Source organism: Lynx canadensis, chromosome B1 (genome assembly GCF_007474595.2).
Source record: "Lynx canadensis isolate LIC74 chromosome B1, mLynCan4.pri.v2, whole genome shotgun sequence".
NCBI lineage: Eukaryota > Metazoa > Chordata > Mammalia > Carnivora > Felidae > Lynx > Lynx canadensis.
Genome location: NC_044306.2, coordinates 120,697,863 through 120,724,096, shown reverse-complemented (window position 1 = coordinate 120,724,096; position 26,234 = coordinate 120,697,863). Strand labels below are relative to the sequence as shown.

The following is a 26,234-nucleotide window of genomic DNA, read 5'->3' as shown; positions in this document are numbered from 1 at the left end:
AGAGAAAGCAGCTGAACATTTAGCAGACTTTTAATGGCTATATTTAGGCTAGTGTGATGGACAAAAATCCGAAAGAGCCCCAATTACAGGGTGGGTCTGCATCACCCACTACCTCTCTTTTGTAGGCTGTTGTAACTGCACAGAGCTAGTATACCAATAGCTGGAGGGCAGAAAAACTGAGAGAAGTCCTTGGAAAACATGTCTGAATCTTCCCTGAAGACCTGCTTAGTGGCTGCTGAAGAGTGAAAGGGGGACAGGTTTGCTGAGACAAATCCCACCAAAGCTCTTACCGTATGGAAAGAAAGTTCTAAATACAGAGAGGCATAAAAGCTGGAAGAAATCCCTCCAAGCTATTGGGATGGTAAGGAGTCTTCCTTAACTGAGTGTACTACGGAGGTCCCATAAAATCGAAGGTACTCTGATGTGAAGAAGTCTGGAGGTATAACTAGAGAGAAGAGAGAATTATATGGTGACCCAAAAGCTGATAGCCAGTCTGTACAGCAACTGAGATTTCTTGATTCTCACCAGGGCTCAGATCCCAAGCTGTTCTGCAGAAAGTTATGATCCTGCCCTCAAAATATTTGAGGCCAGTTGGTAATTGAAGCTAGGTAAAGACAGAAAATTGGCCAAGCTCAGCTTGTCTACAGATAAATTTGAGTCAGTTGTCTGATTGAAGAAATAGTGTGCCTTATTCTGGGGATAGATATTTACTTCGGTTCTTTAATACAATGCTCAGCATACAATAAAATATTACAAGAAATATGAAGATGGAATAAAAGGTGACCCTTGGTCAAGAAAAGAGACAATGATTAGATGCAGACAGAAGTATTTCAGTTGTTGAAATTATCAGATGGAACATTAAAGTAACTATGATAAATATGTTACAGAATGTATTGTCAAAGTCTGGCAACATGAGTAAAATGAGAACAATTTTATCAGAGAAATGGAAATTATAATAAAAAAGGAAATCCTAGAGATAGACAATATCTGAAAAAATTTAAAAATTAGACGGGCTTCATTATGGAAACAACAAAGTGAATCAGTAAATTTGAAGACAAAGTAAATTATTCAAACTGAAAAAGAGACGAAAACTCCAGATTCAAAATAAAGCCATAAAAAAAGAACAAGCTCAGTTCATCTATACATTAATTTGACTTAATTCTGATCCAGACTATATAGGATAATATTAGATAATCTAATACATGTATAATTGTATTTCTTTAGTAACGGTGACAGAGAATGGGGCAACAAAGTATTTGAAGAAATAATTGCCAAGAATGACCCAAAATTGATGAATGACATCCATCCACAGATTCAGTAAGCCCTGTCACCCCACGAGCAGAATAAATGCAAAAATGTTGGGGCACCTGAGAGGTTCAGTCAGTTAAGTGTCCAACGTCGACTCAGGTCATGATGTCAGTGTTCATGGATTCATGCTCTGCGTCGGGCTCTGTGCTGGCAGCTCGGAGCCTGGAGCCTGCTTTGGATTCTGTGTCTCCCTCTCTGTCTGCCCTCCCTGACTCATGCTCGCTCTCTCTCTCTCTCTCTCTCTCTCTCTCTCAAAAAATAAACATTTAAAAAAATTGTTTTAGGGGCGCCTAGGTGGCTCAGTCAGTTGAGTGTCCGACTTGCCTCAGGTCATGAACTCACGGATTGTGAGTTAAAGCCCTGCATCGGGTTCTGTGCTAACAGCTCAGAGCCTGGAGCCTGCTTCAGATCCTGTGTTTCCTTCTTTCTCTGTTCCTCCCCCGCTTGCTCTTGCTCTCTCTCTCTCTCTCTCTCTCAAAAATAAATAAAGATTTAAAAAAATTTTTTAAATCATTTTAAAAGAATGAATACAAAAATGTCATACCTACACACCATAGTTAAACAGCTGAAAATCAAAAATAAAGATAAAATTTTAAAAGTAGTTGAAGGAGGAAGGGGGCGAGGGTGGGGAGATTGTGCTGGAGAAAGCACATTCCATACAGGAAAACAATTACAAAAATGATATCTGACTTCTCATCAGAAATAGAGGCCAGAAGGCAATGCAGTACACAAGTATCTATGACTCCACTTCTATGAAATCCAAGAAGAAATAAAACTTACCTATGTTGATAAAAATTAGCAGGTAGTTGCTTCTGAAGTGGAGAATTGACTAGAAGGGAACATGAGAGGATTTTCTGTGGTAATAGAAGCTTTCTTTAGCTTATTTTGGGCTGTGGTTACATGGTGTATAGAATTGTCAAAATTCATCAAACTCATCAGTGCAAATTTAAATTATACTTAAAAAAATAAACTCTATGAACATAAATATCTTTACACAAAAACATTAGTGATTATGTGATTACAGACAGGCCTATTTCAGATACAGAGGAATCCATTCATGTCTTAAATTCCCGTAATAATCAAAGCAAGGTGAAGATAGAAAAAGTATGATTTTATGAAAAGTACACCTAAAAGCCGGAACTAATTCTTAGCATAATGGTACCTTTATTGACATGAATACCTTTATTCACATATATATAAATATAATATATGCACATACTGAGTATATTTAATTTGATGTTCTACAAAAATAAGCTAAAGATCATGATTCAATTAACATTAAAATAACTAATATAGCTCCTCTGCATCATTTCAAATTCTGTGAAAGGTTAACTCTGTCATGCTTTAATTAAAAAAAAAACTTAAATTATAAATTTTTAGTTATTGACCATGTGTATTAGCAGGCTGAGCATTTCCTACTTAGTGAAAATAAGCAGGCAAAATAACCCGATCCAAGATAATGAAAAATATTGCTGTAAACGATTGTTTAAGCAGGTTTAAAACTGATTCATCGTTTTGTAAAGGACCAACTATTCTGGAGTCAAGCTCTCAGGATGGTTAGTACTTGGGAATAATGGAAAGAATCAGAGATTTTAATGTTGGAACAAAGATAAATTAGGACAAGGATGCCTTAAACTATTTGATGCAGTAGAGATAAAGGGAGGAAACGAATATTTATTGAATGCCTACTGTGTTTCAGCCACTTTCCTGGGCACTTTTCTGTTAAGTCACTTAATTATCTCAATAGCCCTATGACTTGGAAGAGAAGGCTAGGCTCAGATAATTAGTAGCTTGTTGAAGTTCACGTAGTAAATACCTGTGCCTTTGTAGCTATCGTATTCTATATTGCCCAAAGGATTAGAATACATGAGAATTTAGAGGAAATACATTTCACCCCAACAGAAGTCATAATTATCCAATAATCAGTGTTGTCTAACCAAAACACAGGCTGCCTTAGGAAGTAAAGAACACTCTGTCATTAGTGGTATGCAAGCAGTACCCAGATCATCTCATGGCCTCTGGGAATACAATTCTATTACTGGGTAGGAAACTGGAAAGATACCCTCTAAGGCTCTGTCATGTCTGTAACTTCAAAAAGCATTCTAGTAGATTAATGGATTTTAAGCTACCACTAACAATGAAGTGAAGAAAAATAAAGAAGCCAAGCTTCAGACCTCTAGTATCTTTAGCATGATCACTACAATCTTAATTTGTGTATCAGAAAACATGGTTCAGCACAGCTGTTAGGAAAGGTACCCTGGAAAACCATGACTGTTTGTTGCTCTTTTTGATGCACAAGAGAGATTCTTAATGAAGTTTGTTGTTTTTAATATTATATTATCTTAAACTTGAGGAATTTACTGAAAGGAGGTAGGTGACTGTATTCCTATAATGATTAAACATTTATTTAATGAAAATAACATTATAAGCTGTATTGACAGTGATGTAAAAGTTCACCAGAATAGCAATGTGCAGGAATAATGCGTAAAGCATTGATTGGGAGGTGATGATGTTTTTTGTTCATTGTATGATGGGGCAGTGAGAGAGATGACCCAGGGCATGTAAAAATCTCATGTTATCATGTAAATATTTTTCTTCCTAATTTTGCCCTGGTTTAATTACAGCAGAAAATTATATTTTATAATGACCTTTAATGAAAATAAATAAAAAATTCTACCTTAATACCTTTTTAAGAAAATACATGATTTTTCATTTTGAAAATGGTACCCACCTTAGACAGTTTCAGCTTTCACAAGCTCATCTTCATGAAATATTTGATAAATTTTGACCCACTGCACACAATATAAGAAGTGACCAGTGCACTTATCATTGAAATATAACCACAGATTTACATAGAGCTGTTTAGTTCTAACACATTTTGAAGGGTAAAATATTGCCTTACAGTAAGTTCTTAATGTATCCTGGAGGTTTTTCTTTTGTTTTGTCTTCTGTTAAAACATGCAAACCAACAAACTAATTTACTGTGCCCCAAGACACTCAGGTGAATTGAAAACTCAAAGTCTAATTCTGCTCTCTTTTCCTTTTGTTTCCCTTTAGCCTACAATATAGCAAAGAGGAAAATGAGGCCAGATTCAGTTTTCCAAAACACTAATGGAAGAGAATTGACTTTTGCTTTGACACCTTTCTTTCTGTTGCCATACGTCTTCACACTGCTTGCTTCTGATAATGCCACAGCTATTAAAGCAAGCTGATGTGTAGTTTCTATACCACATTTTTTCTAGCTAGTTGTGAAAATAAAGACTAATAACAAACCATCACTCATCTGTGTGTGTTTTGTCACTGAGGTAGCTGTTTACATTCACCGTTTTATAGTGATGCATAATTAATACTTCTAACTGATAGCTAATAACTAATTATGAAATTCAAACTCCAAAACATTGATACGAAAGCTGTAAAATCCTGATGGAAATTTCCGTACTGAAGATGTTCATAAAAGTGCCCGCCTGTATTTTCTGTTGCAGTTCCTTTTTGAAAGAATCTAATATAACCCCTCCAGGAATTATGTGTCCATTTCAACTTCAGAAGGAAGCAAACCAGGCGTGACAGTAGAAAACACAAAAAGGTTTTATAGATGAACCTATTTAATATTGTTATTTAGTATTTGCCTCATGTCCAAGTATCTTCAAAAGGAGTTATTACAATATGATATTTTTGTTCTGTTTTATATTTAAGAGGTTGGTGTGTCTTTTCAAATTAAAATTATCCCACAAGTAAGAGTGAGGCATTAATGCTAATGAGAATATTAGTTTATATTCATTGTAAGATGAGAAATAGAAAGGAAGAGATGCTACATTGTTAAAACCACCGATGAAAAATCACACAAAAATCTGTTCTGCTTTGTGAGAATTACTTTTAGGAGTAGATTGTGTTCGACTTTTTCTTATGGAGTTCCAAGTATGATAAAAACATATTAATCCTATTACCTCTCATCCTTACAGATACTCATTTCAAGGAACTTCCAACCCTTCTCCACTGTGCAGCAAAATTTGGTTTAAAGAACTTAGCTATCCATTTGCTTCAATGTTCAGGAGCAACCTGGGCATCTAAGGTGAAAAATTTGGAGGGTTCAGATCCAGCACATATCGCTGAAAGGCATGGTCACAAAGAACTCAAGAAAATCTTTGAAGACTTCTCAGTAAGTTTTTTTTTTCCATTTTATCTCTAGGACGCTTTTTATAAAATAAGTGTGTTTGCACGCGCGTGCGTGTGTGTGTGTGTGTGTGCGTGTGCCTGTATGCACATTGCTCTTTCGGGAATGATGCTGCTTCTCAGCTAGTTTGTAGTGTCTTTTGGTCCTGAAAAAGCATTTTGCAAGATAGGTCAGCTTGTTTTAGCATCGCCATAAACCAGCTCTGACTCCACCCTCCCTCCCCTAAAAAGCTTTTAAAAAGCTTGTCTTTCTGGTTTCTATACAGCCTGTTCCATATTGGAGGGGAGATGGTGAGAAGGAAATGAAACCCTATTACATTTATTCTTTCATTCAGGAGTCTAAGTAAGACACTGTTAGGCATATGAAATTAGATGAATAATTGATAGGTTAAAAGAATACATTTTTAAAATCATTCAAAAAGTCTATTTAATAAAAAGTTAATTCATGTTACTTAAATGTGTTTCTCACATGGGCTTCCTTTTCTCACACTGTTAAGTCCCTCGTCCTAATTTGGTAGGTTAAAGCCTCAAATTTCAGAAGCATATTAGTCTAGATTTTAGCAAGAATACAACCAAGGGACAATTTTGAAGGAGGGGATACTACCTTAATACATAGAACACATTTTGTGTTTTCATGATCAGCTTTAGAAGAGCAATTATTTTCTCTTGTAACAAGAGAAATGTTATGTACATTTTGCTTGGGAAAGTGAATTATGCTTCTGATGGCTCTTTGGAAAACATAAGACAATAATTGTCTGGCGAATATGTCAAAATTTGTCTTTTGACTCTCATAAAATAAATAATTTTATTGCCAATGAACAGTTAATAAAGAACATTGAAATACAATGAGTAGCTTCTGGTCATTTTACCATTCATTCTGATTATTAGGTTAAGTCAATGTAATACTGGACTTCCATAAACTAATCATATTTGTGGATTCCAGAGAGTCAAATGACAACCAATCTAACTTTTTCCCCACTTTTAAGAAATAACAAAGTAGTTACCAGAATAGCATGGATATCATTCACAATGAATTACAATAGGATATCTTTTGCTTTTATTTAAAATAAATACAGAAACAAAAATAAATAAATACATAAATAAGGGTTTGTAACAAAATGTTTAAAAGTAGTTATTATTATTCTATGTCCTTCAAATCATGAAAAAGAATTATTTTTATTCCTGAAAAGATTTTAGATAGTGATTCTCACATATCTGATGAGTGCATTCACTTTAGTAATTATCCACTCTATATAGCCATTGACCAATGGTATGGTATCTGTCTCAGGTAAGCTAATGAATCAATTCAGCTTTGCGTAATTGCCTACAGTACTGTTGTGCAGCACATCTTGGTTGCCTGTCTCAATTCTCTACAACCTTATTCTCAAATTTTTAACCACTGGTGGACTTAAGTTAAAATTTCCCTGTGGAAGGGGCGCCTGGGTGGCTTAGTCAGTTAAGCATCTGACTCTTGATTTCAGCTCAGGTCGTGATCTCACAGTCATGAGATTGAGTCCCACATAAGGCTCTGTGCTGGGCGTGAAGCCTGCTTAAGATACTCTCCCTCTCTACCCCTCCCCTGCTCATGCTCGTGCATGCACTCACTCTCTCTCTCTCTGTCTCTAAAAAAGAAAAAAGAAAAGAAAAGAAAAGAAAAGAAAAGAAAAGAAAAGAAAAGAAAAGAAAAGAAAAGAAAAGAAAAGAAAAAGAAAAAAGAAAGCCTGTGAAAGTCTTTAGCATCCAGGGTTACTTTCTAACATAAGCTCTGATTTTTTTTTTTTTTCAAAGAGTAAGGCTTCCACTTCTCATTCTCCAGTGAAGACTCACCTTTTAACAGATGCAGCCTCATGCAAACTGCATGTGCCCCATAAATAACATGATACTAGATAATAATGGCAGTAGATAGGAATGTTAAGTTCAAAGATAGGATGTGATGGATATGGGAAATAATTTTCTTTTTCTCTCACATCCCATGGACATTTGATCTCTGCTCTTGCAAGTAATAGCACTGATTCAAGTTGATGGCATTATGGTTTTATTATCCATAATAGGACTGAAAACATGAAAGAAGTATAGGTGTTAATTAGATAACATTCTCAAAACATGAGAGGTACTCATTTGTAATGAAGAGATTCTGTTCATAGATTAGTGTGGATAACATAGCTAATAATCACTGCCTGTAGGTGACTCTTCACTCTTTTATAATGGCTGCATTCTAATTTTGCAGTTATACTTGATAATTATGCTATGAAACTTATTAAATGATGCTATATATTTTGTTTCTTCGTGAGCTGTTACATTTTGTCAGAATGTCCATAGTGGACATTGCCATTATAAACAAGTTAGATCAGTTACTTTGTGAGTGTTCTGATGTCAGTAAGGAAGTGACTATAACTGTTGCAAGGGACAACAGTTTTATAAAGATATATTATGGTTATGGATAATTAGGTACAATAATTTTTCAAGCTACCAAAGACCTTTTTGCAAATGTGTGGTAAAGAAAATGGGAATATATCTGTTAGGTTGTGACACACATCAAAAAGTGTGTTTCCTGTTGATTTACTTTTCTGACTATTCTTCTAATCATCAATTTTATTTAAAATAAATCCAAATATCTTATCTCCTTAATGAAAGCCAGAGAAACACATGTTGAAATTTTATATTCAAATTATGGTAACTAAGTCTCTCAAGAGTATATCTGAACCTGATAGAGAAAAAAATATACAATCTCATTAGGCTGCTACAGTACTTTATTGTTTCATTAATAATATTTACATAGCTTTAATGTTATAATCACACTGATAAATCTAGATTGTCACATACATGTTCAAACTTTCCTTTAAAAAAAACCACTTTCCATTAACTATTGTTTCAGAATGGTTGAAAGAAGTTGATATTCTTTCAGGTTTGAGGTTTACAATCCAATGATCCATACTTCTATGCAGAAGAAATACATATTTTTAATTTCAAACATATTTTGCCCCCAACTAACTGACTGATATGTTCAATTCTTCCTCATCGCCCATCAGTGAAACACTGTTAATTTTAGGATTTCACAGAGAATTACAACATGATATGTTTGAATAAAATGGGTAGAAGGAAAAAGCCAATTGTGATTTTTTAAAACACAGGGAAGAAAAAGAACCATTGGCAAGCATTCACAAACAAAATGCCCTCCATATCTTAATGTAAACTATTTGAAGAATAAGAGAAAAGAAAAAAAAGGAGAAGGCTCAAATAACATCTCTTAATTTCTTCATGACATTTTTCCTTTGAGAAGTTAATAATTTATACACAATCTATAAGTGGAATTTATTGTGAACAGATAGCTTTCATGTTTTGAGAATGTTATCTAATTAATACCTATACTTTTTTTTCATGTTTTCAGTACTATTATAGATAATAATACTATATATTTCTAAAATCCATAAGGTCTTTCAAATAAACTACTCTATTTTCAGTTTCTGACAACGTCTCCTCAGAAAATTACTATGAAAGGTGGATGGACCAAAAGGATAAGGGTTGGTGCTTAAATCTACAATTGAGTGAGCCACGATTTACTTAACAAAGTTCTAGAGGAGATCCCAGATTATTTCAAATAAGAAATAGCAATATTGACAATTAATTCAGTCCTCTGAAATGTTTCTTTTAAATAAAAAATACCTGAAAAATTGAAAATAAGCTGAAACTTTGGCCACAGATAAAGACATAGTCTCTGATTCAATATAAAGTATGCAGCAAAAATTAGAATTTCTTTTAAGCACGTACTTCCTTATATTATCTTGAATATGTCACCCCACCCATCTCCATCAGTTTAAAACATTTAACAAAATGATGACATCATTATGTAAATAGACAGGGAGATATATCCTCCTCTATTGGCTGGCATGGAATTGGAGAACATATGTTTATTTCTCTTAGGAACAGCATTCAGACTGATTATCTTTTTTCTTCCACCACAGTGTTCACTTATGTAGTTTTATGTATATGTTAATAAGATCTTAATCATAAATCATTTCATTAAAATTTAGGAATTACAAAATCAGCTTTCCATGCACTTTCTCTAGCTGGCAATTTCAGACAGACTCTTCACTGGGAATCTTTCTATTGTTTTCATCTGTGATGAGATTCCTATAACATCTTGCTCTCATTGACTTAATCTAACACTGCTGTTTGCCTCTGTGGACAGTGGGCTTGTGTGTGTGTGTGTGTGTGAGGGGGAGGGGGCTGTTGGCCTCTAGTGTCTGGCTGACCAACAATGACCCTGAACTTTTTCAAATGGTCCAGGGTTTGGAATGAAGGTACAGAAAGGTAGGTGTTAAACCACTTTGAGAATCCCTGTATTAAGCAATGATGGACTGACTGCTGTGGAGAACCTATCACTCAGAAGTTAGACTTTATGTTTAGGCCAGTGAACATCACTCTTCTTGACTATCTCCCTCAGTCTTAGTATTGCTCACTTGGTGCTTTATATACTATTTGTTCTCTGGTAGAGTGTTCATTTAATTTAGTATATATTAGTGTATACTTATTCTGTCTAAGTAGCTGCACACCCTGCTTTGCCAATGTAGTTCTTCTTTCTTACAAGTCTAGAAGCTGATAATGGGTAATGGGCTCCCTTCCTCTCCCACTGTTATGGGCACTGGAGGTGCTCAGCATCTATTTACTCAATGATGGGGCAGAAGGTAAGTGTCAACTTTAAGGGCTTGTTTGATCTCACTTAACCAATAATATCCTTAACTAGGTCCCATGATGTAAATAAAATAATTGGTCAGATTCTCTCTCCATTCAGGATTTTTTTTAAGTTTAGAGAATTCTAAATTATCCCAACTGCTATCTTCAGTATATATTTTTAATAGGCCAGCCTACAGTACATTTTCGAATTCTGGCCTTTGTTCAGTATTGATGTTCTGTTAGAACTAAAGAACCTGGAACAAGTCACATAACTGCACTCAACTGCATGCATTGCAAATTCATTTCTCTGTTATGCTTTTGGAGCTACTTAGCAACCTCTTTCTAAAATCCCATTAAATGCACCATAGTGGCTATTACAGAGTTTTACCCTTTTGAAAGTCCACAAACCCAGTTTTAATACCCTAACTCTGCAGCTCTAAACATCCTGTTAAACTCCCTGAACTCCCCTCACTTGTTTGCCAAATTTTCCATTTTTCTCTACACTTCGGGCCTCAGGATTCAGCCAGCTCTGGATTTGAATTCTAACTTCATCAAATACCAAGTTTGCATCCTTGGACAATCTCTTTGCTTTCTCTCAGCTTCAGTTTCTTTATCTGCAAACGGAAAATTCCTTACAGGGTGTTTTTAGGACTCAATGAAATAAATGTGAAAGTATTAAATATATAGTAGATCCACAATAAATGATATTTTACTCACCCATTTCCTTCGATTTATTGTTGTTTATATCAACTTTAGTTCTCCGCATCAATCATACCCTCTCTTTCTTTTGCATCTTTAATCTCTCCCATTATATTGACTCTTCCCTGAACAAACATGTTCAAATATAGATATGCACACATGTGTGTGCATGCACACACAGGTACACACTCCCAAAAGCTCTGCTTTCTCTTCAGTCTGTTTTTCAGTATCAGAGTTAACTGAAATAAATATCTCTTAACTTCACTCTGAAGCTCTTTTGTCAAATGCCGTGAATAATCTATCATGGATCTGATCCGTTGGATTCCTCGTACGTGTCCTTTGGCTCAGGCCTTCGCATGGGTTTCCATGACCATGCCATCTTTCTAAATGTCCACTGACTCCTTCTGAGTTTCTTCTCTTACCCCAACAGCTAAAGTTCTTCCTACACAAGCTTTTCCTGTGTCTAATAACTCAGTCGTTGTCTTTAACCTGGGTCTTTCTCCTGACTTAAGACTCCAGTTCAATTTTGCAAGCATCGTTATCTTTGATGTATTTACTTCAGACACTGGCAGTCTCCAGAATCCTAACAAGGGTCACACCCATACTTATGGTGGCTAATAGAGAAGAATTGCCAAGACTCATATTTTCCCAATGAAATTTCAATTCGTTTGCTTTTGTAGAATTTCATCCTGAAAGCATAATGTCATTGTGTTTATTTCATGAGGTCTACTCTCTAAAGCTATGGTGTCAATACTGATTGCTCTAATTAACATGTGTGATGAAGTTTACACTCACTGAAATTGCATTTCCTTTTGACCAGCAGGCATATAAGTGACATCTCTAGACTAGTCTCTTCTATACAAGCTAATTGGTTTTAAAGAAGCCAGAGAAAAACAAAAGGACTCAAGTTTAGAAGGTTTCTGAGAAATTAGAAGATAAATGATTATAAACACACAGGGTTGCAAGGGACTTTAAAGACCATTTAGCCACCATAAGTAGGCTTTGAATTTCAGTCATTCTTGATGCTTGATGATAAAAAAGGTGTTTGATGTAATTCAATGTAGGCAGAATATATACTTCTCTACTGGTGTTGTGGTGTGGCTTCTTTCTACATTATATAAAGCCTTCTCCAAGGTCAGATTACATATGAGAAAAGTGCATAACTACATGTATTTTTTAAAAAGAATATTCATCAAATATCATAGCTCTGAGCCAAGCAATATGATTTCTTCATTTCTCCTTATGTAGCAACACCTTCCTTGTGATATATGTGGATGTGAGAAATTAAAGATTATGTCTGACTTATTTTGCCTCCAAAAATATAACGTAAAAGGAAAATAGATGGTACCAGTTGAAGGCTAAATTCTTGGGTTTGTTTTAAATAAATTAATCAACTTTCACTTGAGCCAGGAGATCAATAGCCTCTTTGATTTTAGTTTGGCAAGTCAGTTCACTGATTGATTCAACAAATATTTATTGAGTACCTATTAGGTGTCAGGTATTGTTCTAAACACTGGGAATCCAAAACAGACCAAAACTCCTGTAATCATGAAATTTAAACTTTAATGGGAAAAAAGACAGACCATAAACAAATAAATAATTAGAACATATAACGTGTCAGATGGACATTAGTGTTTAAGAACGAGAAGAAATAGGAAGGACCACCTTGTTTTGGGTGGTATGTTGGGGGAGTTTGGGGCAGCGATTTTGAAATGAGTAGTTGGAGAAGTCCTCGCTGAAAAGGTAGCCTTTTGGTGACCACTTGAAACCTATGGAAGTCATGCAGATATCTGGAGGGGAAATGTTCCAATAAGAGAAAACCAGGACAGCAAATGCCAAGACGCAGAGATGCATGTGCCTGGCATGTCCATAAAAGAACAAGTTGGCAAATGTTACCGAAGCAGAGTAAGCGAGATAGAGAATAGTCATTGGCTCAGAAAGGTAACAAAGGCCAGTATCTGTAGAGTGGTATAAGCAATGGTGAGGAGAATGAATTTTGGAGAATGAAAGCCATTAAGGAGTTCTGAAGAGAGGTATGGCATGTTCTGATTTAACTGTCTAGCTGCTGCTTTGACAACAGACTCTACAGGGCAAGAGCAGGAGGGATAAGCATGGATTAGAGACCATCCCAGTAATACAGAGGATACATGACAAAATGAGAGTAGTTTAGACTAGGGTAACAGTAGCAGAGACTGTCAAAAGTGGTCAGATATGAAATATTCTAGCACTTTACAGGAAAGCCAACAGGTTTACTGATATTTGGCAACAATATAGAAAAGAAGTTGGTAGTCACTGATGTCTCCAAGGATTTTGGTAGGAAGAATGAATTGCTTGCTATGTACCGAGATGAAGATTGTGTGAAGTGCTGGGGAAGATCCGCAGTTTGGTTTTGGATGTGTTAAAATTTAAATACCTATTAGATATTGCAAAGTTTAGAAGTTGAGGTGATAGGGGGTACCAGCAGAAAACAATGAGCACTAGCCCTTGAGGTAGAAAGAGATACCAGGAAGTCTAGTGACATTGAAGCCAAAGGGGGAAAGAAAATTTCACAGAGGGGGTAGAGTAGTCAACTGTGAAATGCTACTGACAGGTTAATTGAGATAAGGACAGAGAATCAACCTTTGGGTTTAGCACTGTGGCCATCAAGAGCAGTTTGTGGGGTGTCTTCTGAGGGAGGGAGATGCGGTCAGAGGTATGGGAGAGGTTACAAACCCTTGACATGACTACACAGAGTCAAGCAAGGAAAGAAAGAGTGAAACTGGGGGATCATGAGTATATAGCAGTTCTTCAGGGTGTTTTACTGTGAAGGTAAGCAGAGAAAAAGTATTGTAGCTTGTAGGTCAACAGACGTATTTGTTTTTCATTTTTGTAAAGACTGAAGAAGTTACATGCTTGGAAGTTAATGGGAATGACCAAGAGAGAGAGAAAAATTAATGGTTCTGAAAAGGTGAGAAAGCACTGCCCAAATCTCTTAAACAGGACAAGAAAGATGATGATATGAATGATATGTGTGTATGTACATTTATGTATGTATATGTATCTATTTCTCCTTAAAATTAATCATAATAAAAAGTCTTTCCAAGTATTGAAAAGATGGAACAGCGATTCACTAGGAGACGAGAGATTAACATAAAATTTTCTAATGATTTGTATTTCCCTGATAAGGAGCGACGCTGAGCATCTTTTCATGTGCCTGTTGGCCATCTGGATGTCTTCTTTAGAGAAGTGTCTATTCATGTTTTCTGCCCATTTCTTCACTGGGTTATTTGTTTTTCGGGTGTGGAGTTTGGTGAGCTCTTTATAGATTTTAGATACTAGCCCTTTGTCCGATATGTCATTTGCAAATATCTTTTCCCATTCCGTTGGTTGCCTTTTAGTTTTGCATAGGGGCACTTGTACCCCAATGTTCATAGCAGCACTCTCAACAATAGCCAAATTATGGAAAGAGCCTAAATGTCCATCAACTGATGAATGGATAAAGAAATTGTGGTATATATACACAATGGAATACTACGTGGCAATGAGAAAAAATGAAATATGGCCTTTTGTAGCAACGTGGATGGAACTGGAGAGTGTAATGCTAAGTGAAATAAGCCATACAGAGAAAGACAGATACCATATGGTTTCACTCTTATGTGGATCCTGAGAGACTTAACGGGAACCCATGGGGAAGGGGAAGGAAAAAAAAAAAAAAAGAGGTTAGAGTGGGAGAGAGCCAAAGCATAAGAGACTGTTAAAAACTGAGAACAAACTGAGGGTTGATGGGGGGTGGGAGGGAGGGGAGGGTGGGTGATGGGTATTGAAGAGGGCACCTTTTGGGATGAGCACTGGGTGTTGTATGGAAACCAATTTGTCAATAAATTTCATATATAAAAAAAAAAAAGTTTTCTAATGACACATGAGCTCCATGATACTTTGGGAATGGTTCTAGTGAATATTTTGCTCTTAGTTTGTCCCAAATATGTCTTATTAGCTGTGTGTGGAAACAAGTGTGAAGCATATTCTATATCAGACACACATTCCGTGACTAGTGGTTCGGAATCTCTGGCAGAAATCTTCCAGGGGAGGAGACGCACATGCAGCCTCCAGCTGGGATGGGTGTCTTGGAGAGAAAGTGAGCTGCCAGGGGTAAAAATTAGAGTGTTTTCATCTGTCAGACATTAATGTCCACTCACATTGACAAATCTTAAACCCAAATCCTCAATTTGAGCCTGTGGCTGAGACTTCAGCCTAAACAGGCACATTTCTCCCTTTATTAGTGTTTAATTTGCTTTTCTCAGTACTGCCGAGTCCACTTATTCAAATCTGGCTCTCGCTAAAATATCAGTAAGCCAATTAATCCATTTTCTTAATGAGAACTCTCTATTACAAGAATGGGTTACTGCATAGATTTATATTGAATCAATCGATCTTGCATTTGGTGGGGAGAATGCCAGTTATCCGAGCAATCTGGTTCATTACCGCAGCATTGGACCGCATTGCTGAACACGCCTGCAGCTTGATTACAACTGCACTACGGGAGTGGGGAAGGCTTGGAGTTGATTATTGTTATGTATTGGGTTGGGCTAGAGACTTTATCCACATTTCCCTGTTCCATGTTCTCCACTACTCTCTGAGGGACGGATGCTTATTTTACATTTTGGGAAATGGAGGTTCATAAATTGGAGAGGTGGTGAAATTTGGAGCCAGAGTCCTCATCAGATGGCTTCCAAAAGAGATGACTAGCCATAAAAATAATAAGAACCTACTAACTTTAGGGTATCACTACATGAATTTTATAATGATTAGAATCATTCTTCTCAATTTTAGCCTGGACTATAAAAGTGGAAGAGAAAGGGGATGGGCACAAAGGGAGCCATAAGTGATCTAGATTTTAATAATAAGTACTCACTGAGTGAACCAGTTCATCACCTCCAATCTCCTTATGTGCTCTTTCCTTGGCATTCTAAAAATTATGTCCTTATAATGCTTCCAAATAGAATGTCTACCTCATCATCATATTATTACCATTATAATCATTTCCCCCTATTTATTGAGCACTCATTCTGCACCTGATATAACAGGATTGTTAGAGGAGGGAAGGAGAACAGAGAAAACCCTGTACTTTTATTTTTCTCTGAAATCTACTTTGTTGAATGTCAGAATATTGTAAGGTTCAAATTATGTATACAAAAGGCCTTTGGAATTATACTGCTTATCATTCTTTTTAAACTTCACCACGACCATATTTTTTAAAATATTTTTTTAATGTTTATTTATTTTTGAGAGAGAAAGAGTACAAGTTGGGGAGGGGCATAGAAAGAGAGGGAGACACAGAACCTGAAACAGGCTCCAGGCTCTGAGCTGTCAGTACAGAACCTGACATGGGGCTTGAACCCACGAACCATGAAATCATGACCTGACCCAAAGTCAGACGCTTAACCGACTGAGCACCCAGGCACCCCCACCATGACCATATTTTAATGTTTCAATCGGTTTGTGCTATTTTAACACTGAGTATTTTATTTTAAAAATTACATATATGACACATGAATAGTCCAATTATGAGTTTTTTTCTTTCCTGTTTTTGGATATCACTCCTGAATTTAGCAAATAATATTCATCAAATTTTCTGTTAAACAGGTTATACTGTAACATTTCCTCAAACAGGGAATTAATGTTTGTTATGTTTTATTTTAGTCTGTTTTCTACTTATTAAGTCAATAGAGGTTTTCAGTTCCAAGAAAAACTTGAGTGGCCATAATTTGAATAGTAGAGATTGGCATTTAGCAACTTTAAGCTAATGTTGGTAGGCCTTCCTGGTGCTTATATTCTAGTTGGTTTGAAGAGATAGTAAATGAATAAACAAGGTAATTTCAGAACGTGATAAATGCCATGAACGTTTTTAATTAAAAAATAAAATTCAATTGAAATCTAGTTAAAAAAATGGAAATTTGTCACATTGTGCTTAGTATCATATATTATAAATATAGACTTCCACTTAATATTAGATTTCATGGTGTTTTCATCACATAATCAGTGTTGATACAATTAACATATTAATAAATTCAAGCCTAGAATCTATTTCCTTTATCACACTATAAATTTGATGACAGTACATCTTATTAATGTATGTGGATATGTGTTTAACATCTGTCCCACAGAACTGTAAATTCCACAGAAGTATACACTTATTCACCACTGTATCTGCCATACGCATCATGGTGGCTATCTCAGTAGATGCTGTCTTTCACACACACACACGTATACATATATGTGTAGTATATGTATTTACAACGTGAAAAAGAATTAGTTCTATAAATGCTAAGCATGAACGCTATGTTGCATATTACTATATTTGCAATAATAAAGCCAGACAAGTCACTCCTCCATGAGCTCACATTTAAATGGACGGATAGACAGTAAAGTCTTCTTTATTATCTGTCCTTCACATTCTGCCATAATTTTACCCCCATATGCAATCTCCAATAAGCAGTTGAGTACTTTGGAAAAAGAACATGTCAGTGTAAGAATCAAAAAAAAAAAATTAGCAAAAAGTTATACAGAATTTGCTATGTACTGATAGCTCTTTCATTGCTTTATGATAACAGCAGCTATGTTTTATTACTCCTATTTCACAGATAAAGGAATGTAGCATAGAGTGGTTAAGTGACTGCCCAAAGTCACACAGCGAGTAAGAGGTAGAGTTGAGGCTTGAACGCAGGCAGTATAACTCTAGCTTGCATTCTTTAACACTGTACTAGACTATCTCTCAATACTTAGGGAAGGTACACTTAACCTTTTTTTTTTAGTGTGTTTTCTAATAGTTTATCCCACTATAAATCTGACAGATCTTCATAAAGTTATTGTAGTACATCACACAGGATTCAATTCAAATGGAAATCTGGGTCCAAATTCAGTTTCACCTGTGTTCTATGCAGACGGACTAAAGCACCTTCAAAAATATAGAAAAAGAAAAGACCAGATCTAGTTTTAGTAGGTCAGATTAAAAGAGCTAATGACTTTGCTGTTTTTCTGAACTACTCTATCACTGTAGTTTTATTGATTCTCAAGAGTATTGTGATGGCTACTTTTATGTCAACCTGCCTGGACAGTGGGTTTTGCCTAGATGTTTGATCAAAAGTCAAGTGGGTGTGTCTGCAGGGGTGTTTTGGGGTGAGATTAACATTTGAATTGACAGACTGAGTAAAGCATATTGCTCTTTTTAATGAGTGTGGACCTCACCCAATCCGTTGAGGGCCTGAACAGAACAAAAACACTGAATCCGCTTTGGACTGGGACTTTGGCTTTTTCGTGCCTTTGAACTCAGACTGAAACAGAAGTTCTTTCTGGGTCTTAAGCCTGCTGGCCTTTGCACTGGAGCTACACCATCAGCTCTTTTCCAATTTGCTGACAAGTCCTGCAGATCTTGGGGCTTTCTGGCTGTAACTGTGTGAGCCAGTTCCTTATAATAATGTGTTATATATATATATATATATATATATATATATATATATATATGCACTAGAGTCCCATAATGTGTGTGCAATATATATATTACACACACACATACATCATGTTGGTTCTGTTTCTCTAGAAAACCCTGACTAATACAAGTATTCATTTTATTTTAAATTTCTTTCTATGATTTTTTTTTTCTCAATCACTCAATGGTACAAATCAAGATGAGAAATACTTTGAGTGCTAGATTAATCCTGTCATGTTGCTGTTTGCTGTTGGGGCTGTGACCACGTGTTGAGTTCTTCTCATGAGGGGAGAGGGAGCTGGAGTGTGAGAAAGGAAACGAGAGCCAGGCAGAGCCCCAGAAGGCAGAAAGGGAGGAGCAGACAAATGGGCCACAGACAAGCAATAAAAATCCATAACAATTCAGGAATAGCTTACTAAAATTGTTCTAGGAAAATATGAGAATTGGTTAAAATGTTTCCTTAAAAGAAAATGCAGTTTGTTTAAGAGCTTTGTAGTGGTTTCTACATAACTCCTAAAAGGTGTGTGGGAAAGTGGGCAACCTCTTTTGATACCTGAAGAGTCTTACTGACTGTCAGTAGATGAGTGAAGAATGGGCCTGTCCAAAATGCTAGTAGAACTGCCCTTTAAGAAATACTGGCAAAAGATTTTCAGCTAATCACACTGTAATCTCAGTAAACATGGAATCAACTTTTTTCCATATTCTCTCTGATTTCCTTTGGCAAGTGGATATGTTAAACAGAATTTAAACAGTGGCCATGTTATATATGCTTCTATATATAACGATGTGAATTTGTCTGTATAGAGGGTCTCTGACTTATAATGGTTTGACTTACAGTGATTCAACTTAATGCTTTTTCAACTTTACAATGGTGTGAATGTGATATGTATTCCGTAGAAACCATACTTCAAATTTTGAATTTGGATCTTTTCCCAGGCTAGCGATATGCAGTACAATGCTAATGTCAGGGAGCAAGAATTCCTGCCCCCTTCGGGGGTCCTTCTAGTTGGACTAAGAATCCAATTGACGTGAGACAGATTAACTGGAGAAGATCAGACTTAATAGCACACATATGGAGAATCCGCACAGACATGGAAACTCCAAAGATATTCAGGCAAAATGAGGTATATATGTCCTTCTGAACTAAGGAAGAGGGGTTAGCAGTCTGGGATTTCAGAGGAAAGGAATGCACTTCACAGGAAAATAAGAAGAGATGTTTGGCAATTAGGTGTTTGCCCTGCCATACAGATGGATCATTCAGATAAAATTTATCTCTGTTAAAAACCCTTATTCTGGGAAAGACACCCAATTTAGCTTCTTCTATATAATCAAGGGAGAAGCAAAAGTTTCTCTCCAGCCCCCAGGGTTTCAGTTGCCTCTGGTTCAAAATAATCCATATGCCAAAGTGGTACATTCTGGGGGGAATGTCCCAAACCCCTTCACCGGGCAGCGACAGGAAACTGCAGCTCCCAGTCAGCCATCTCATCACGAGGGTGAACAGCCAATCCACTTACAACTATTCTGTACCCATGCAACCATTCTGTTTTTCACTTTTAGTACAATATTCAATAAGTTGCATGAGATACTCAGGGCTTTATTATGAAGTCGGCTTCGTGTTAGATGACTTTTTCCAATTGTAGACTAATATCAGTGTTCTGAGCATATGCAAGGTAGGCTAGGCTAATCTAGGGTGTGCGGTAGGTGTATTAAATACATTTCTGACCTACGATCTTTGCAACTTGTGATGGGTTTATTGGAGCATAATCCCATTTCAAGTCAAGGAAGATCCGTATATGTGTCTTGATAAAAGATAAACTGAGGCATATTAAAAATGTTCATAGTTTTTTTGAGCAACATTTGTTTGGAATCAGGAAAACTGGAAGTGGTTAGGAGCATTCCACTGACAGGAGCTAGGGGAGAGACTTATATAGAGGAAAGGTGGAAGCCAAGCAAGGAAGTTATTGATTGGCTATAGCCTAAAGCTTAGTTGGCTGTTTGTTATTGGTTGTCCATAGGTTTTAATTTTGCATCTTTGAAACTTTTGCAGATGTAGATTTTAGTTTGCCAAAAGTAGGCCACTGTGACATTGGAGCTACCTCAGTCTAATGGCACCCTTGTGTAATTAATTTAACAGTCTGAATGTGTTCATAAAATTTCTCCCAGTTCCACTGACTATGAAGTCAGAATTTGGACTTTTCTAAGGGGACCTTTTTATGGTTTCAGATTAGTTGCTCTATTGTAATTCCATTTTCTTAAGTATTTATAAATTAAATATTTTAGTAAGTTGTAGTATGTCAGAAGGTGGAGGGCTCCCATTTTTCAAGACACAACTGTCACCACCATCATTGCCATAGAGCTCAGCTTGAACAGCTTCTGAAAATAAAACTGAAGATGAAATTATAGCTTATGTCGTAGTACGTATCATCCCCTAAGTGGCTATGTCCTACTTTAATGAGGTGTCTTTCCTCTGTGTCAATAACATATTTTGCATTTCTGAAAGAAGAAACAAGATGAGACCACCCATTCTTCTGGGAACTATATACATGTACTAGAGGAGATAAAACATAGAGTTAAGCCTATCTCTCAAATGTAGATAAGAAGCAAAACAATAGATTTTGTGGATGGGCAAAAATGATAGCCTAAGACTAAATATAAAGCTTTGCGATAAGAGTAATCATTAAAATGTATCTGGTAAAGGTGTTTATATAGGGATGTATGGTAGTATTGTACTCCTTTTCCTGTGATTTTGAAATGGCCTGTGCTATGGAGATACCATAATATCATCTGGAGAATGCACGCTGAAAAATATTCTTCCCTCCACAATTTATGGTGTAAATCAGTTACACCAAAAACTCTGCTCCTCTTCAAATGTAAGCACCAGTTCTAGACATACAAATGTCATGAATTATTGGCAAGTGGCTGTTGCAAAATTTATCATAAATAATGGTCCATGGTGGGACTAGGGCTATAGGAAGGGAGATTATTTGGAGAAACTCATGGAAGCAAGATTAAGAATTTTATTTATGTTGGAGTAACTATAGCATATTCAATGATCAGAAGAGAATCAGGTAAGAAAAAAAAAAAGTTAAGCACATGAGCAGCCACGAGGAGTAGTTTCTTTTTCAGAGAAAACCAGTCATTGGAAGAAAAGCATATTACAGAGGGACAAGGTTTTACATGGTTGGTGCATCAGTTTGTTTGGTCCTAATACAAAAGGCTATTGTATCTGTACCCTAATAAAAAAAAAAAAGTGAGTGTTTCCCAGTGTTTTCCCAGCTGTTCTCACTGCTATGTTGCGGTCTCTTCACAAATATATCATCAAATTTAGAGCCACATGTATTTTCAAAATAATTTAGCGTATATAATGTTACAGTGATGACTGTCAAAAAGAATATTGAGCTAGGTAGCACAATGTAACATGGAGACGGAAACAAATTATTGCAAAAATAAAGCAACATCAAGTACATAGCAATTGAAGGTCAAATCTTTATTGAAAGAGTGACAGCTCTGCCTTCCAAGTTTAGTGGAAAGTGTCCAGGACAGAAAACAATTCTACCCAGACCTCGTAACAGTGCTGAAAGGCTGCCAAATGGATAGTGTCGTGACTGTGGACACTTTTATAAACTCTGTGAGACCCTGCCACTCAGCAGTCAGGATTCTCCTATCATTATTGCTGGCTTGTTTACGGTGATTTGAGTCTTCTCATCCATTCCGGTTGGCTGCCAAAAAGCTGGCATCTCATAGTGTGTCTCACTTCAGCCGCATAAATATTGTGAACCCTGCTTTAGGGCCTGGGTGCCATCAGCAAGCTCCCAGTGTAAATGTGAAGCCAAGAGCCAAAAGCAAAGGAGTGAGCACAGGGCATAGGATCTCTTATTGCCCAAAGAGGACTGAGCATGTGTTAGCATTTGCTATCATGAAGCTTCCAGACTGAATTATAAAATTGCGTCATTAGCAGTTTAAAGGGTGTGATGAGTCTTTTGAAACGGTTTTCTGTTCAACAAATGAGACTGTGGCCCTACAGCTTACTTATTTAAAAATGGGTCTTTTGCTATCACTACCCAGTTATAACTAGATGAGTACACTCAGTTGTGTATGTGATATGCTAATAGGCTGCAATAGGGAGGAATAAAGGGAGAATGATTTACTGGCTATTATGGGTTTTTTTTAATAGTTGTTTTTGAGAGTGAGGGAGAGACACAGTGTGAGCAGAGGCAGGAGAGGGGCAGAGAGAGAGGGAGAGACACAGAACTCTAAGTGGGCTCCAGGCTCTGTGCTATTAGCACAGAGGGCTTGAACTCACGAACTGTGAGATCATGACCTGAGCTGAAGTCGGACACTTAACCAATTGAGCCACCCAGGCTCCCCAGTGGCTGTTATCTTTGAAGGAAATGAAAATGTTAAGGAATGAGAGCCCCCACCACAGGCATCCCAAGTGAATTCTAGAAATCACAGCTACTCCTTTGTTTTATGTTTATGACAAGATTTCTAGATGTTGTTTCTGTCAAAACAAGACAATCAAAGGTTGGTAAGCCTTCCTGATTGGTGTAGCCAATGGCCTCATGGCCATAGCTTATAAATAACTAAAATCAAACCAAACTACAACAAAACCACTAGCTGACCTCCAAACTCTTAGAACCATTCATCAATGAGTTAAAATTCCATATGTGGCACCATAACAGTCTCTGTCGTGCTGTACTGATATTATAATGTCATGTTCAAACAACGTTGCTAGGTAACCTTTTCCAAGTTACATACATATTCGCCAATACTCCTATTCTTCATTGTACTCTAGTTTAGGGGGCAGTGTTTGCCTACATTTTTCATAATCAGCACCATGGCTAATTCCCTCTTCTTTTTCGGGGACCTGCTGAAATGTCTTCTCAATGAGGTGTCCTCTGACCTCTGCTTAAATTGCCAACCTCAAACCCCCCTTCACCTGGCATTCCAATTCACCTTTATGTTGCTCAACTTTTTTTTTTTTTTCCCACAGCACTTACCACTTTCTGAAATACTACATAGCATTATCTGCTGCCACCCTACCTGAGAAAATAAGTATTATGAGGACAGGGATCTCTGTTCTGTTCTCATTGCATTAAAAATCTTTCTAGAGTTGAAGAAAGCAGATTATCTAAATTAACATAGTAAAATTGAACACCCACGCTGCAATTCTAAAAGCAAAGCAATGAAAAACTTATAAGAAAAGTTCTTAAGGAATCAATCAGGAAAACATCTGTGTCAAAAAATTGCCTTGTGGATATAAATTAAAATATAATTTTTGCTATGGACTGTTATTTTTCTGGAAAATACATTTGGTTCATTAGTGGGGCACAGGGACTAATTAGTGGAGTAGAGAGAAATATACCATCAATACCTTAACCTAATGCCCATAATCTACTTTTTTGAGAAGTTATCTATTTTAATATTTTTTAATTTATCAAGATAAAAAGGGGGAGGAAAAAGATATCTTCCCTGAATTCAACACATTTATTCAATTTATCATTAAATGCCATTGAAAATACTGTACATGCATAATATCATAATTTATAGAACCTGCCATATTTCCCTCAAGTAATTAGTTTAAGGAGGCCCCTAGGGAATGTATGAAACATGGAACAAACCCTGTCACTATAGTCATATTAAAAAGTTTAATCACTAGGAAAAAAAATGTGACAACACATGTATCAGGAATAATTAAGAGAATGGTAGATAGCTCTTGGGGAACCTCAGTCCATAACACCCATTTCCTGCCCTGACTAATGACACTATTCCAAAGCTGATCTGTATGATCTTTGTGTGCATAGTATGAATACGTGTTCTCTGTTCATACCCCCATGTTTTTAAAAATTATACACAGCGTCTTATAGATAGTCCTCAATATACTTTAAACTGTATTCAATCAAACCCATTTCTCTCTACTTCCAGGAATAGCATAGGCTGAGTTTCTGAATCCCATGTTCCTAAAATCACAAGCGGTAAATATGAATTAGCCACTATGTCTACCTGAGATGTATCCATACCTGAAACATTATGCACTGAAATCTTAATCTTTTGCTGAACTCCCCATTCTTTTAATATTTTTAATTTATCTCATTTTTCTTGGTTTGACAAGAGTAACTTTCCTTCCCAAATGGGTTTTACAAGGACCTCTGTCCCTACCCAAAATTCCTATACCTGCTGCCTTCTAAATTTTACAATATTCTTTTGTGGGATAAAGCATTATGATTTGGGTTCTGTGGCAAGTAAATTTTATAGCAATCTTAAAAGCTACTTCTGACTACCTATTATAAGATAGCCTAAAATGTAATATCAACTTCTTAAATTATTAAATATTAACTTCTTCATTTTTTTGTTAAATGTTGTCGTAATTGCCATTGAATATAGCAACAGACAAACTCCAGTGTCTTATGGCATAATACAATATGTAGAACATATCACATATTCAACATAGGCTGGCAAGGTTTGGAGAGAGGTATCTGTGCTACACAATAACTCAGAAACGTAGGCTAATGGATAATACACCATCATTACCAGCAGCACCTAGAACATGACTTCTGAAGTCACGATCTCAGAAGAACAGAGAGATGGAGGTTTAGAGACCTGGTCTCTTAACTGCTTCTGCTAGAAGTGACTAGCATCATTTCCTCTCACAAATCATTGGCCAAAACAGTCACATGGCCCCAACCCAACGACGAGGAATTTTGAGAACTGTAGTGGAATGCATGGATTATTTTTGGTAAGACCTATCTTTGCCACACATGGTTGGCACATCAGCCATAGGCACTAACTTAGAATAGATCAAATTTCAAACCATGTAATTTTAATAAAAATGCATTTTAATGTGTCCAGATGTTCTGAAGGCATAAGAAAAGATAAAATATAATACAATAACAAAGTAATTTTCAAAAATAGCGCTAAAGTCACAAATTGATCTCCTTTGACAAGTTAGCTTCTCTGACATTACTCATATATCCTCTAACCTTGAGTAAGAGCAAATTCAACTTTTACTTTCCTTAATGAACATTGGATGAATCCATAAACCAAGCTACATAGGGCTCATTCATCTGCTGTCAATTTGCTTCAATTTGTTTCGTTGATGATTGGCCCTAAGAGGTGTGTTCTTTCAGTTTTCCTCCCCTGCACATCATTAGGAAGCATTCATGTATTTCTCTAGATAAATGAATGTAATTAGAATGATTAATGTTCTGTATATTAAATATCGCAATGGTAAGGACTTTGCACTTTTCCAGGTAGGAAAAAAAATGATATATAAAGTTATTTTATTTAGTTTAAAAAAAAAAACTTTAGGGGCACCTGGATGTTTCAGTTGGTTAAGCATCCAACTTCAGCTCAGGTCATGATCTCACAGTTTGTGGGTTCAAGCCCCACGTCGGGCTCTGTGCTAACAGCTCAGAGCCTGGAGCCTGCTTTGGATTCTGAGTCTCCCCCTCTCTCTCTGCCCCTCCCCTGCTCATGCTCTGTCTCTCTCTGTCTTAAAAATAAATAAAACATTTAAAAAACTGTTTAAAAATAAACTTTATATTTAAGAATACTTCTAGATGTAAAGACAAGTTGTGAAGATAGTACAGAGTTCCCCTATACTCCTCCACCAGTTGTATTCTCTATTGTTAACATCCTACATTGTTATAGTATATTTGTCCCAATTAACAAACCAATATTGATATATTACCATTAACTAAAGTACATACTTTATTCAGACTTTCAGATTTCCTTCATTTTTACCTAATTTTCATTTCTGTTCCAGAATCCCATGCAGGATACCATATTGCATTTAGTTGTCACATCTCCTTAGGTTCCTCTTGGGCCATGACAGTTTCTCAAACTTTCCTTGTTTTTGATTACTTCTCTGTGCTAAAGAGTACTGGTCAGGTATCTTACAGAATGTCCCTCAAAAAGG

General features: G+C 36.4%; 1 protein-coding gene across 1 annotated transcript in view; it reads left to right on the top strand.

Moving 5' to 3' along the window:
• BANK1 (B cell scaffold protein with ankyrin repeats 1) overlaps nt 1-26,234 on the top strand; it is a 314,203-nt gene that overhangs the window by 145,284 nt on the left and 142,685 nt on the right. Inside the window, 1 exon segment of the mRNA XM_030313356.1 lies at nt 5,268-5,464. Within this exon segment, the coding sequence (XP_030169216.1) occupies nt 5,268-5,464 (197 nt within the window).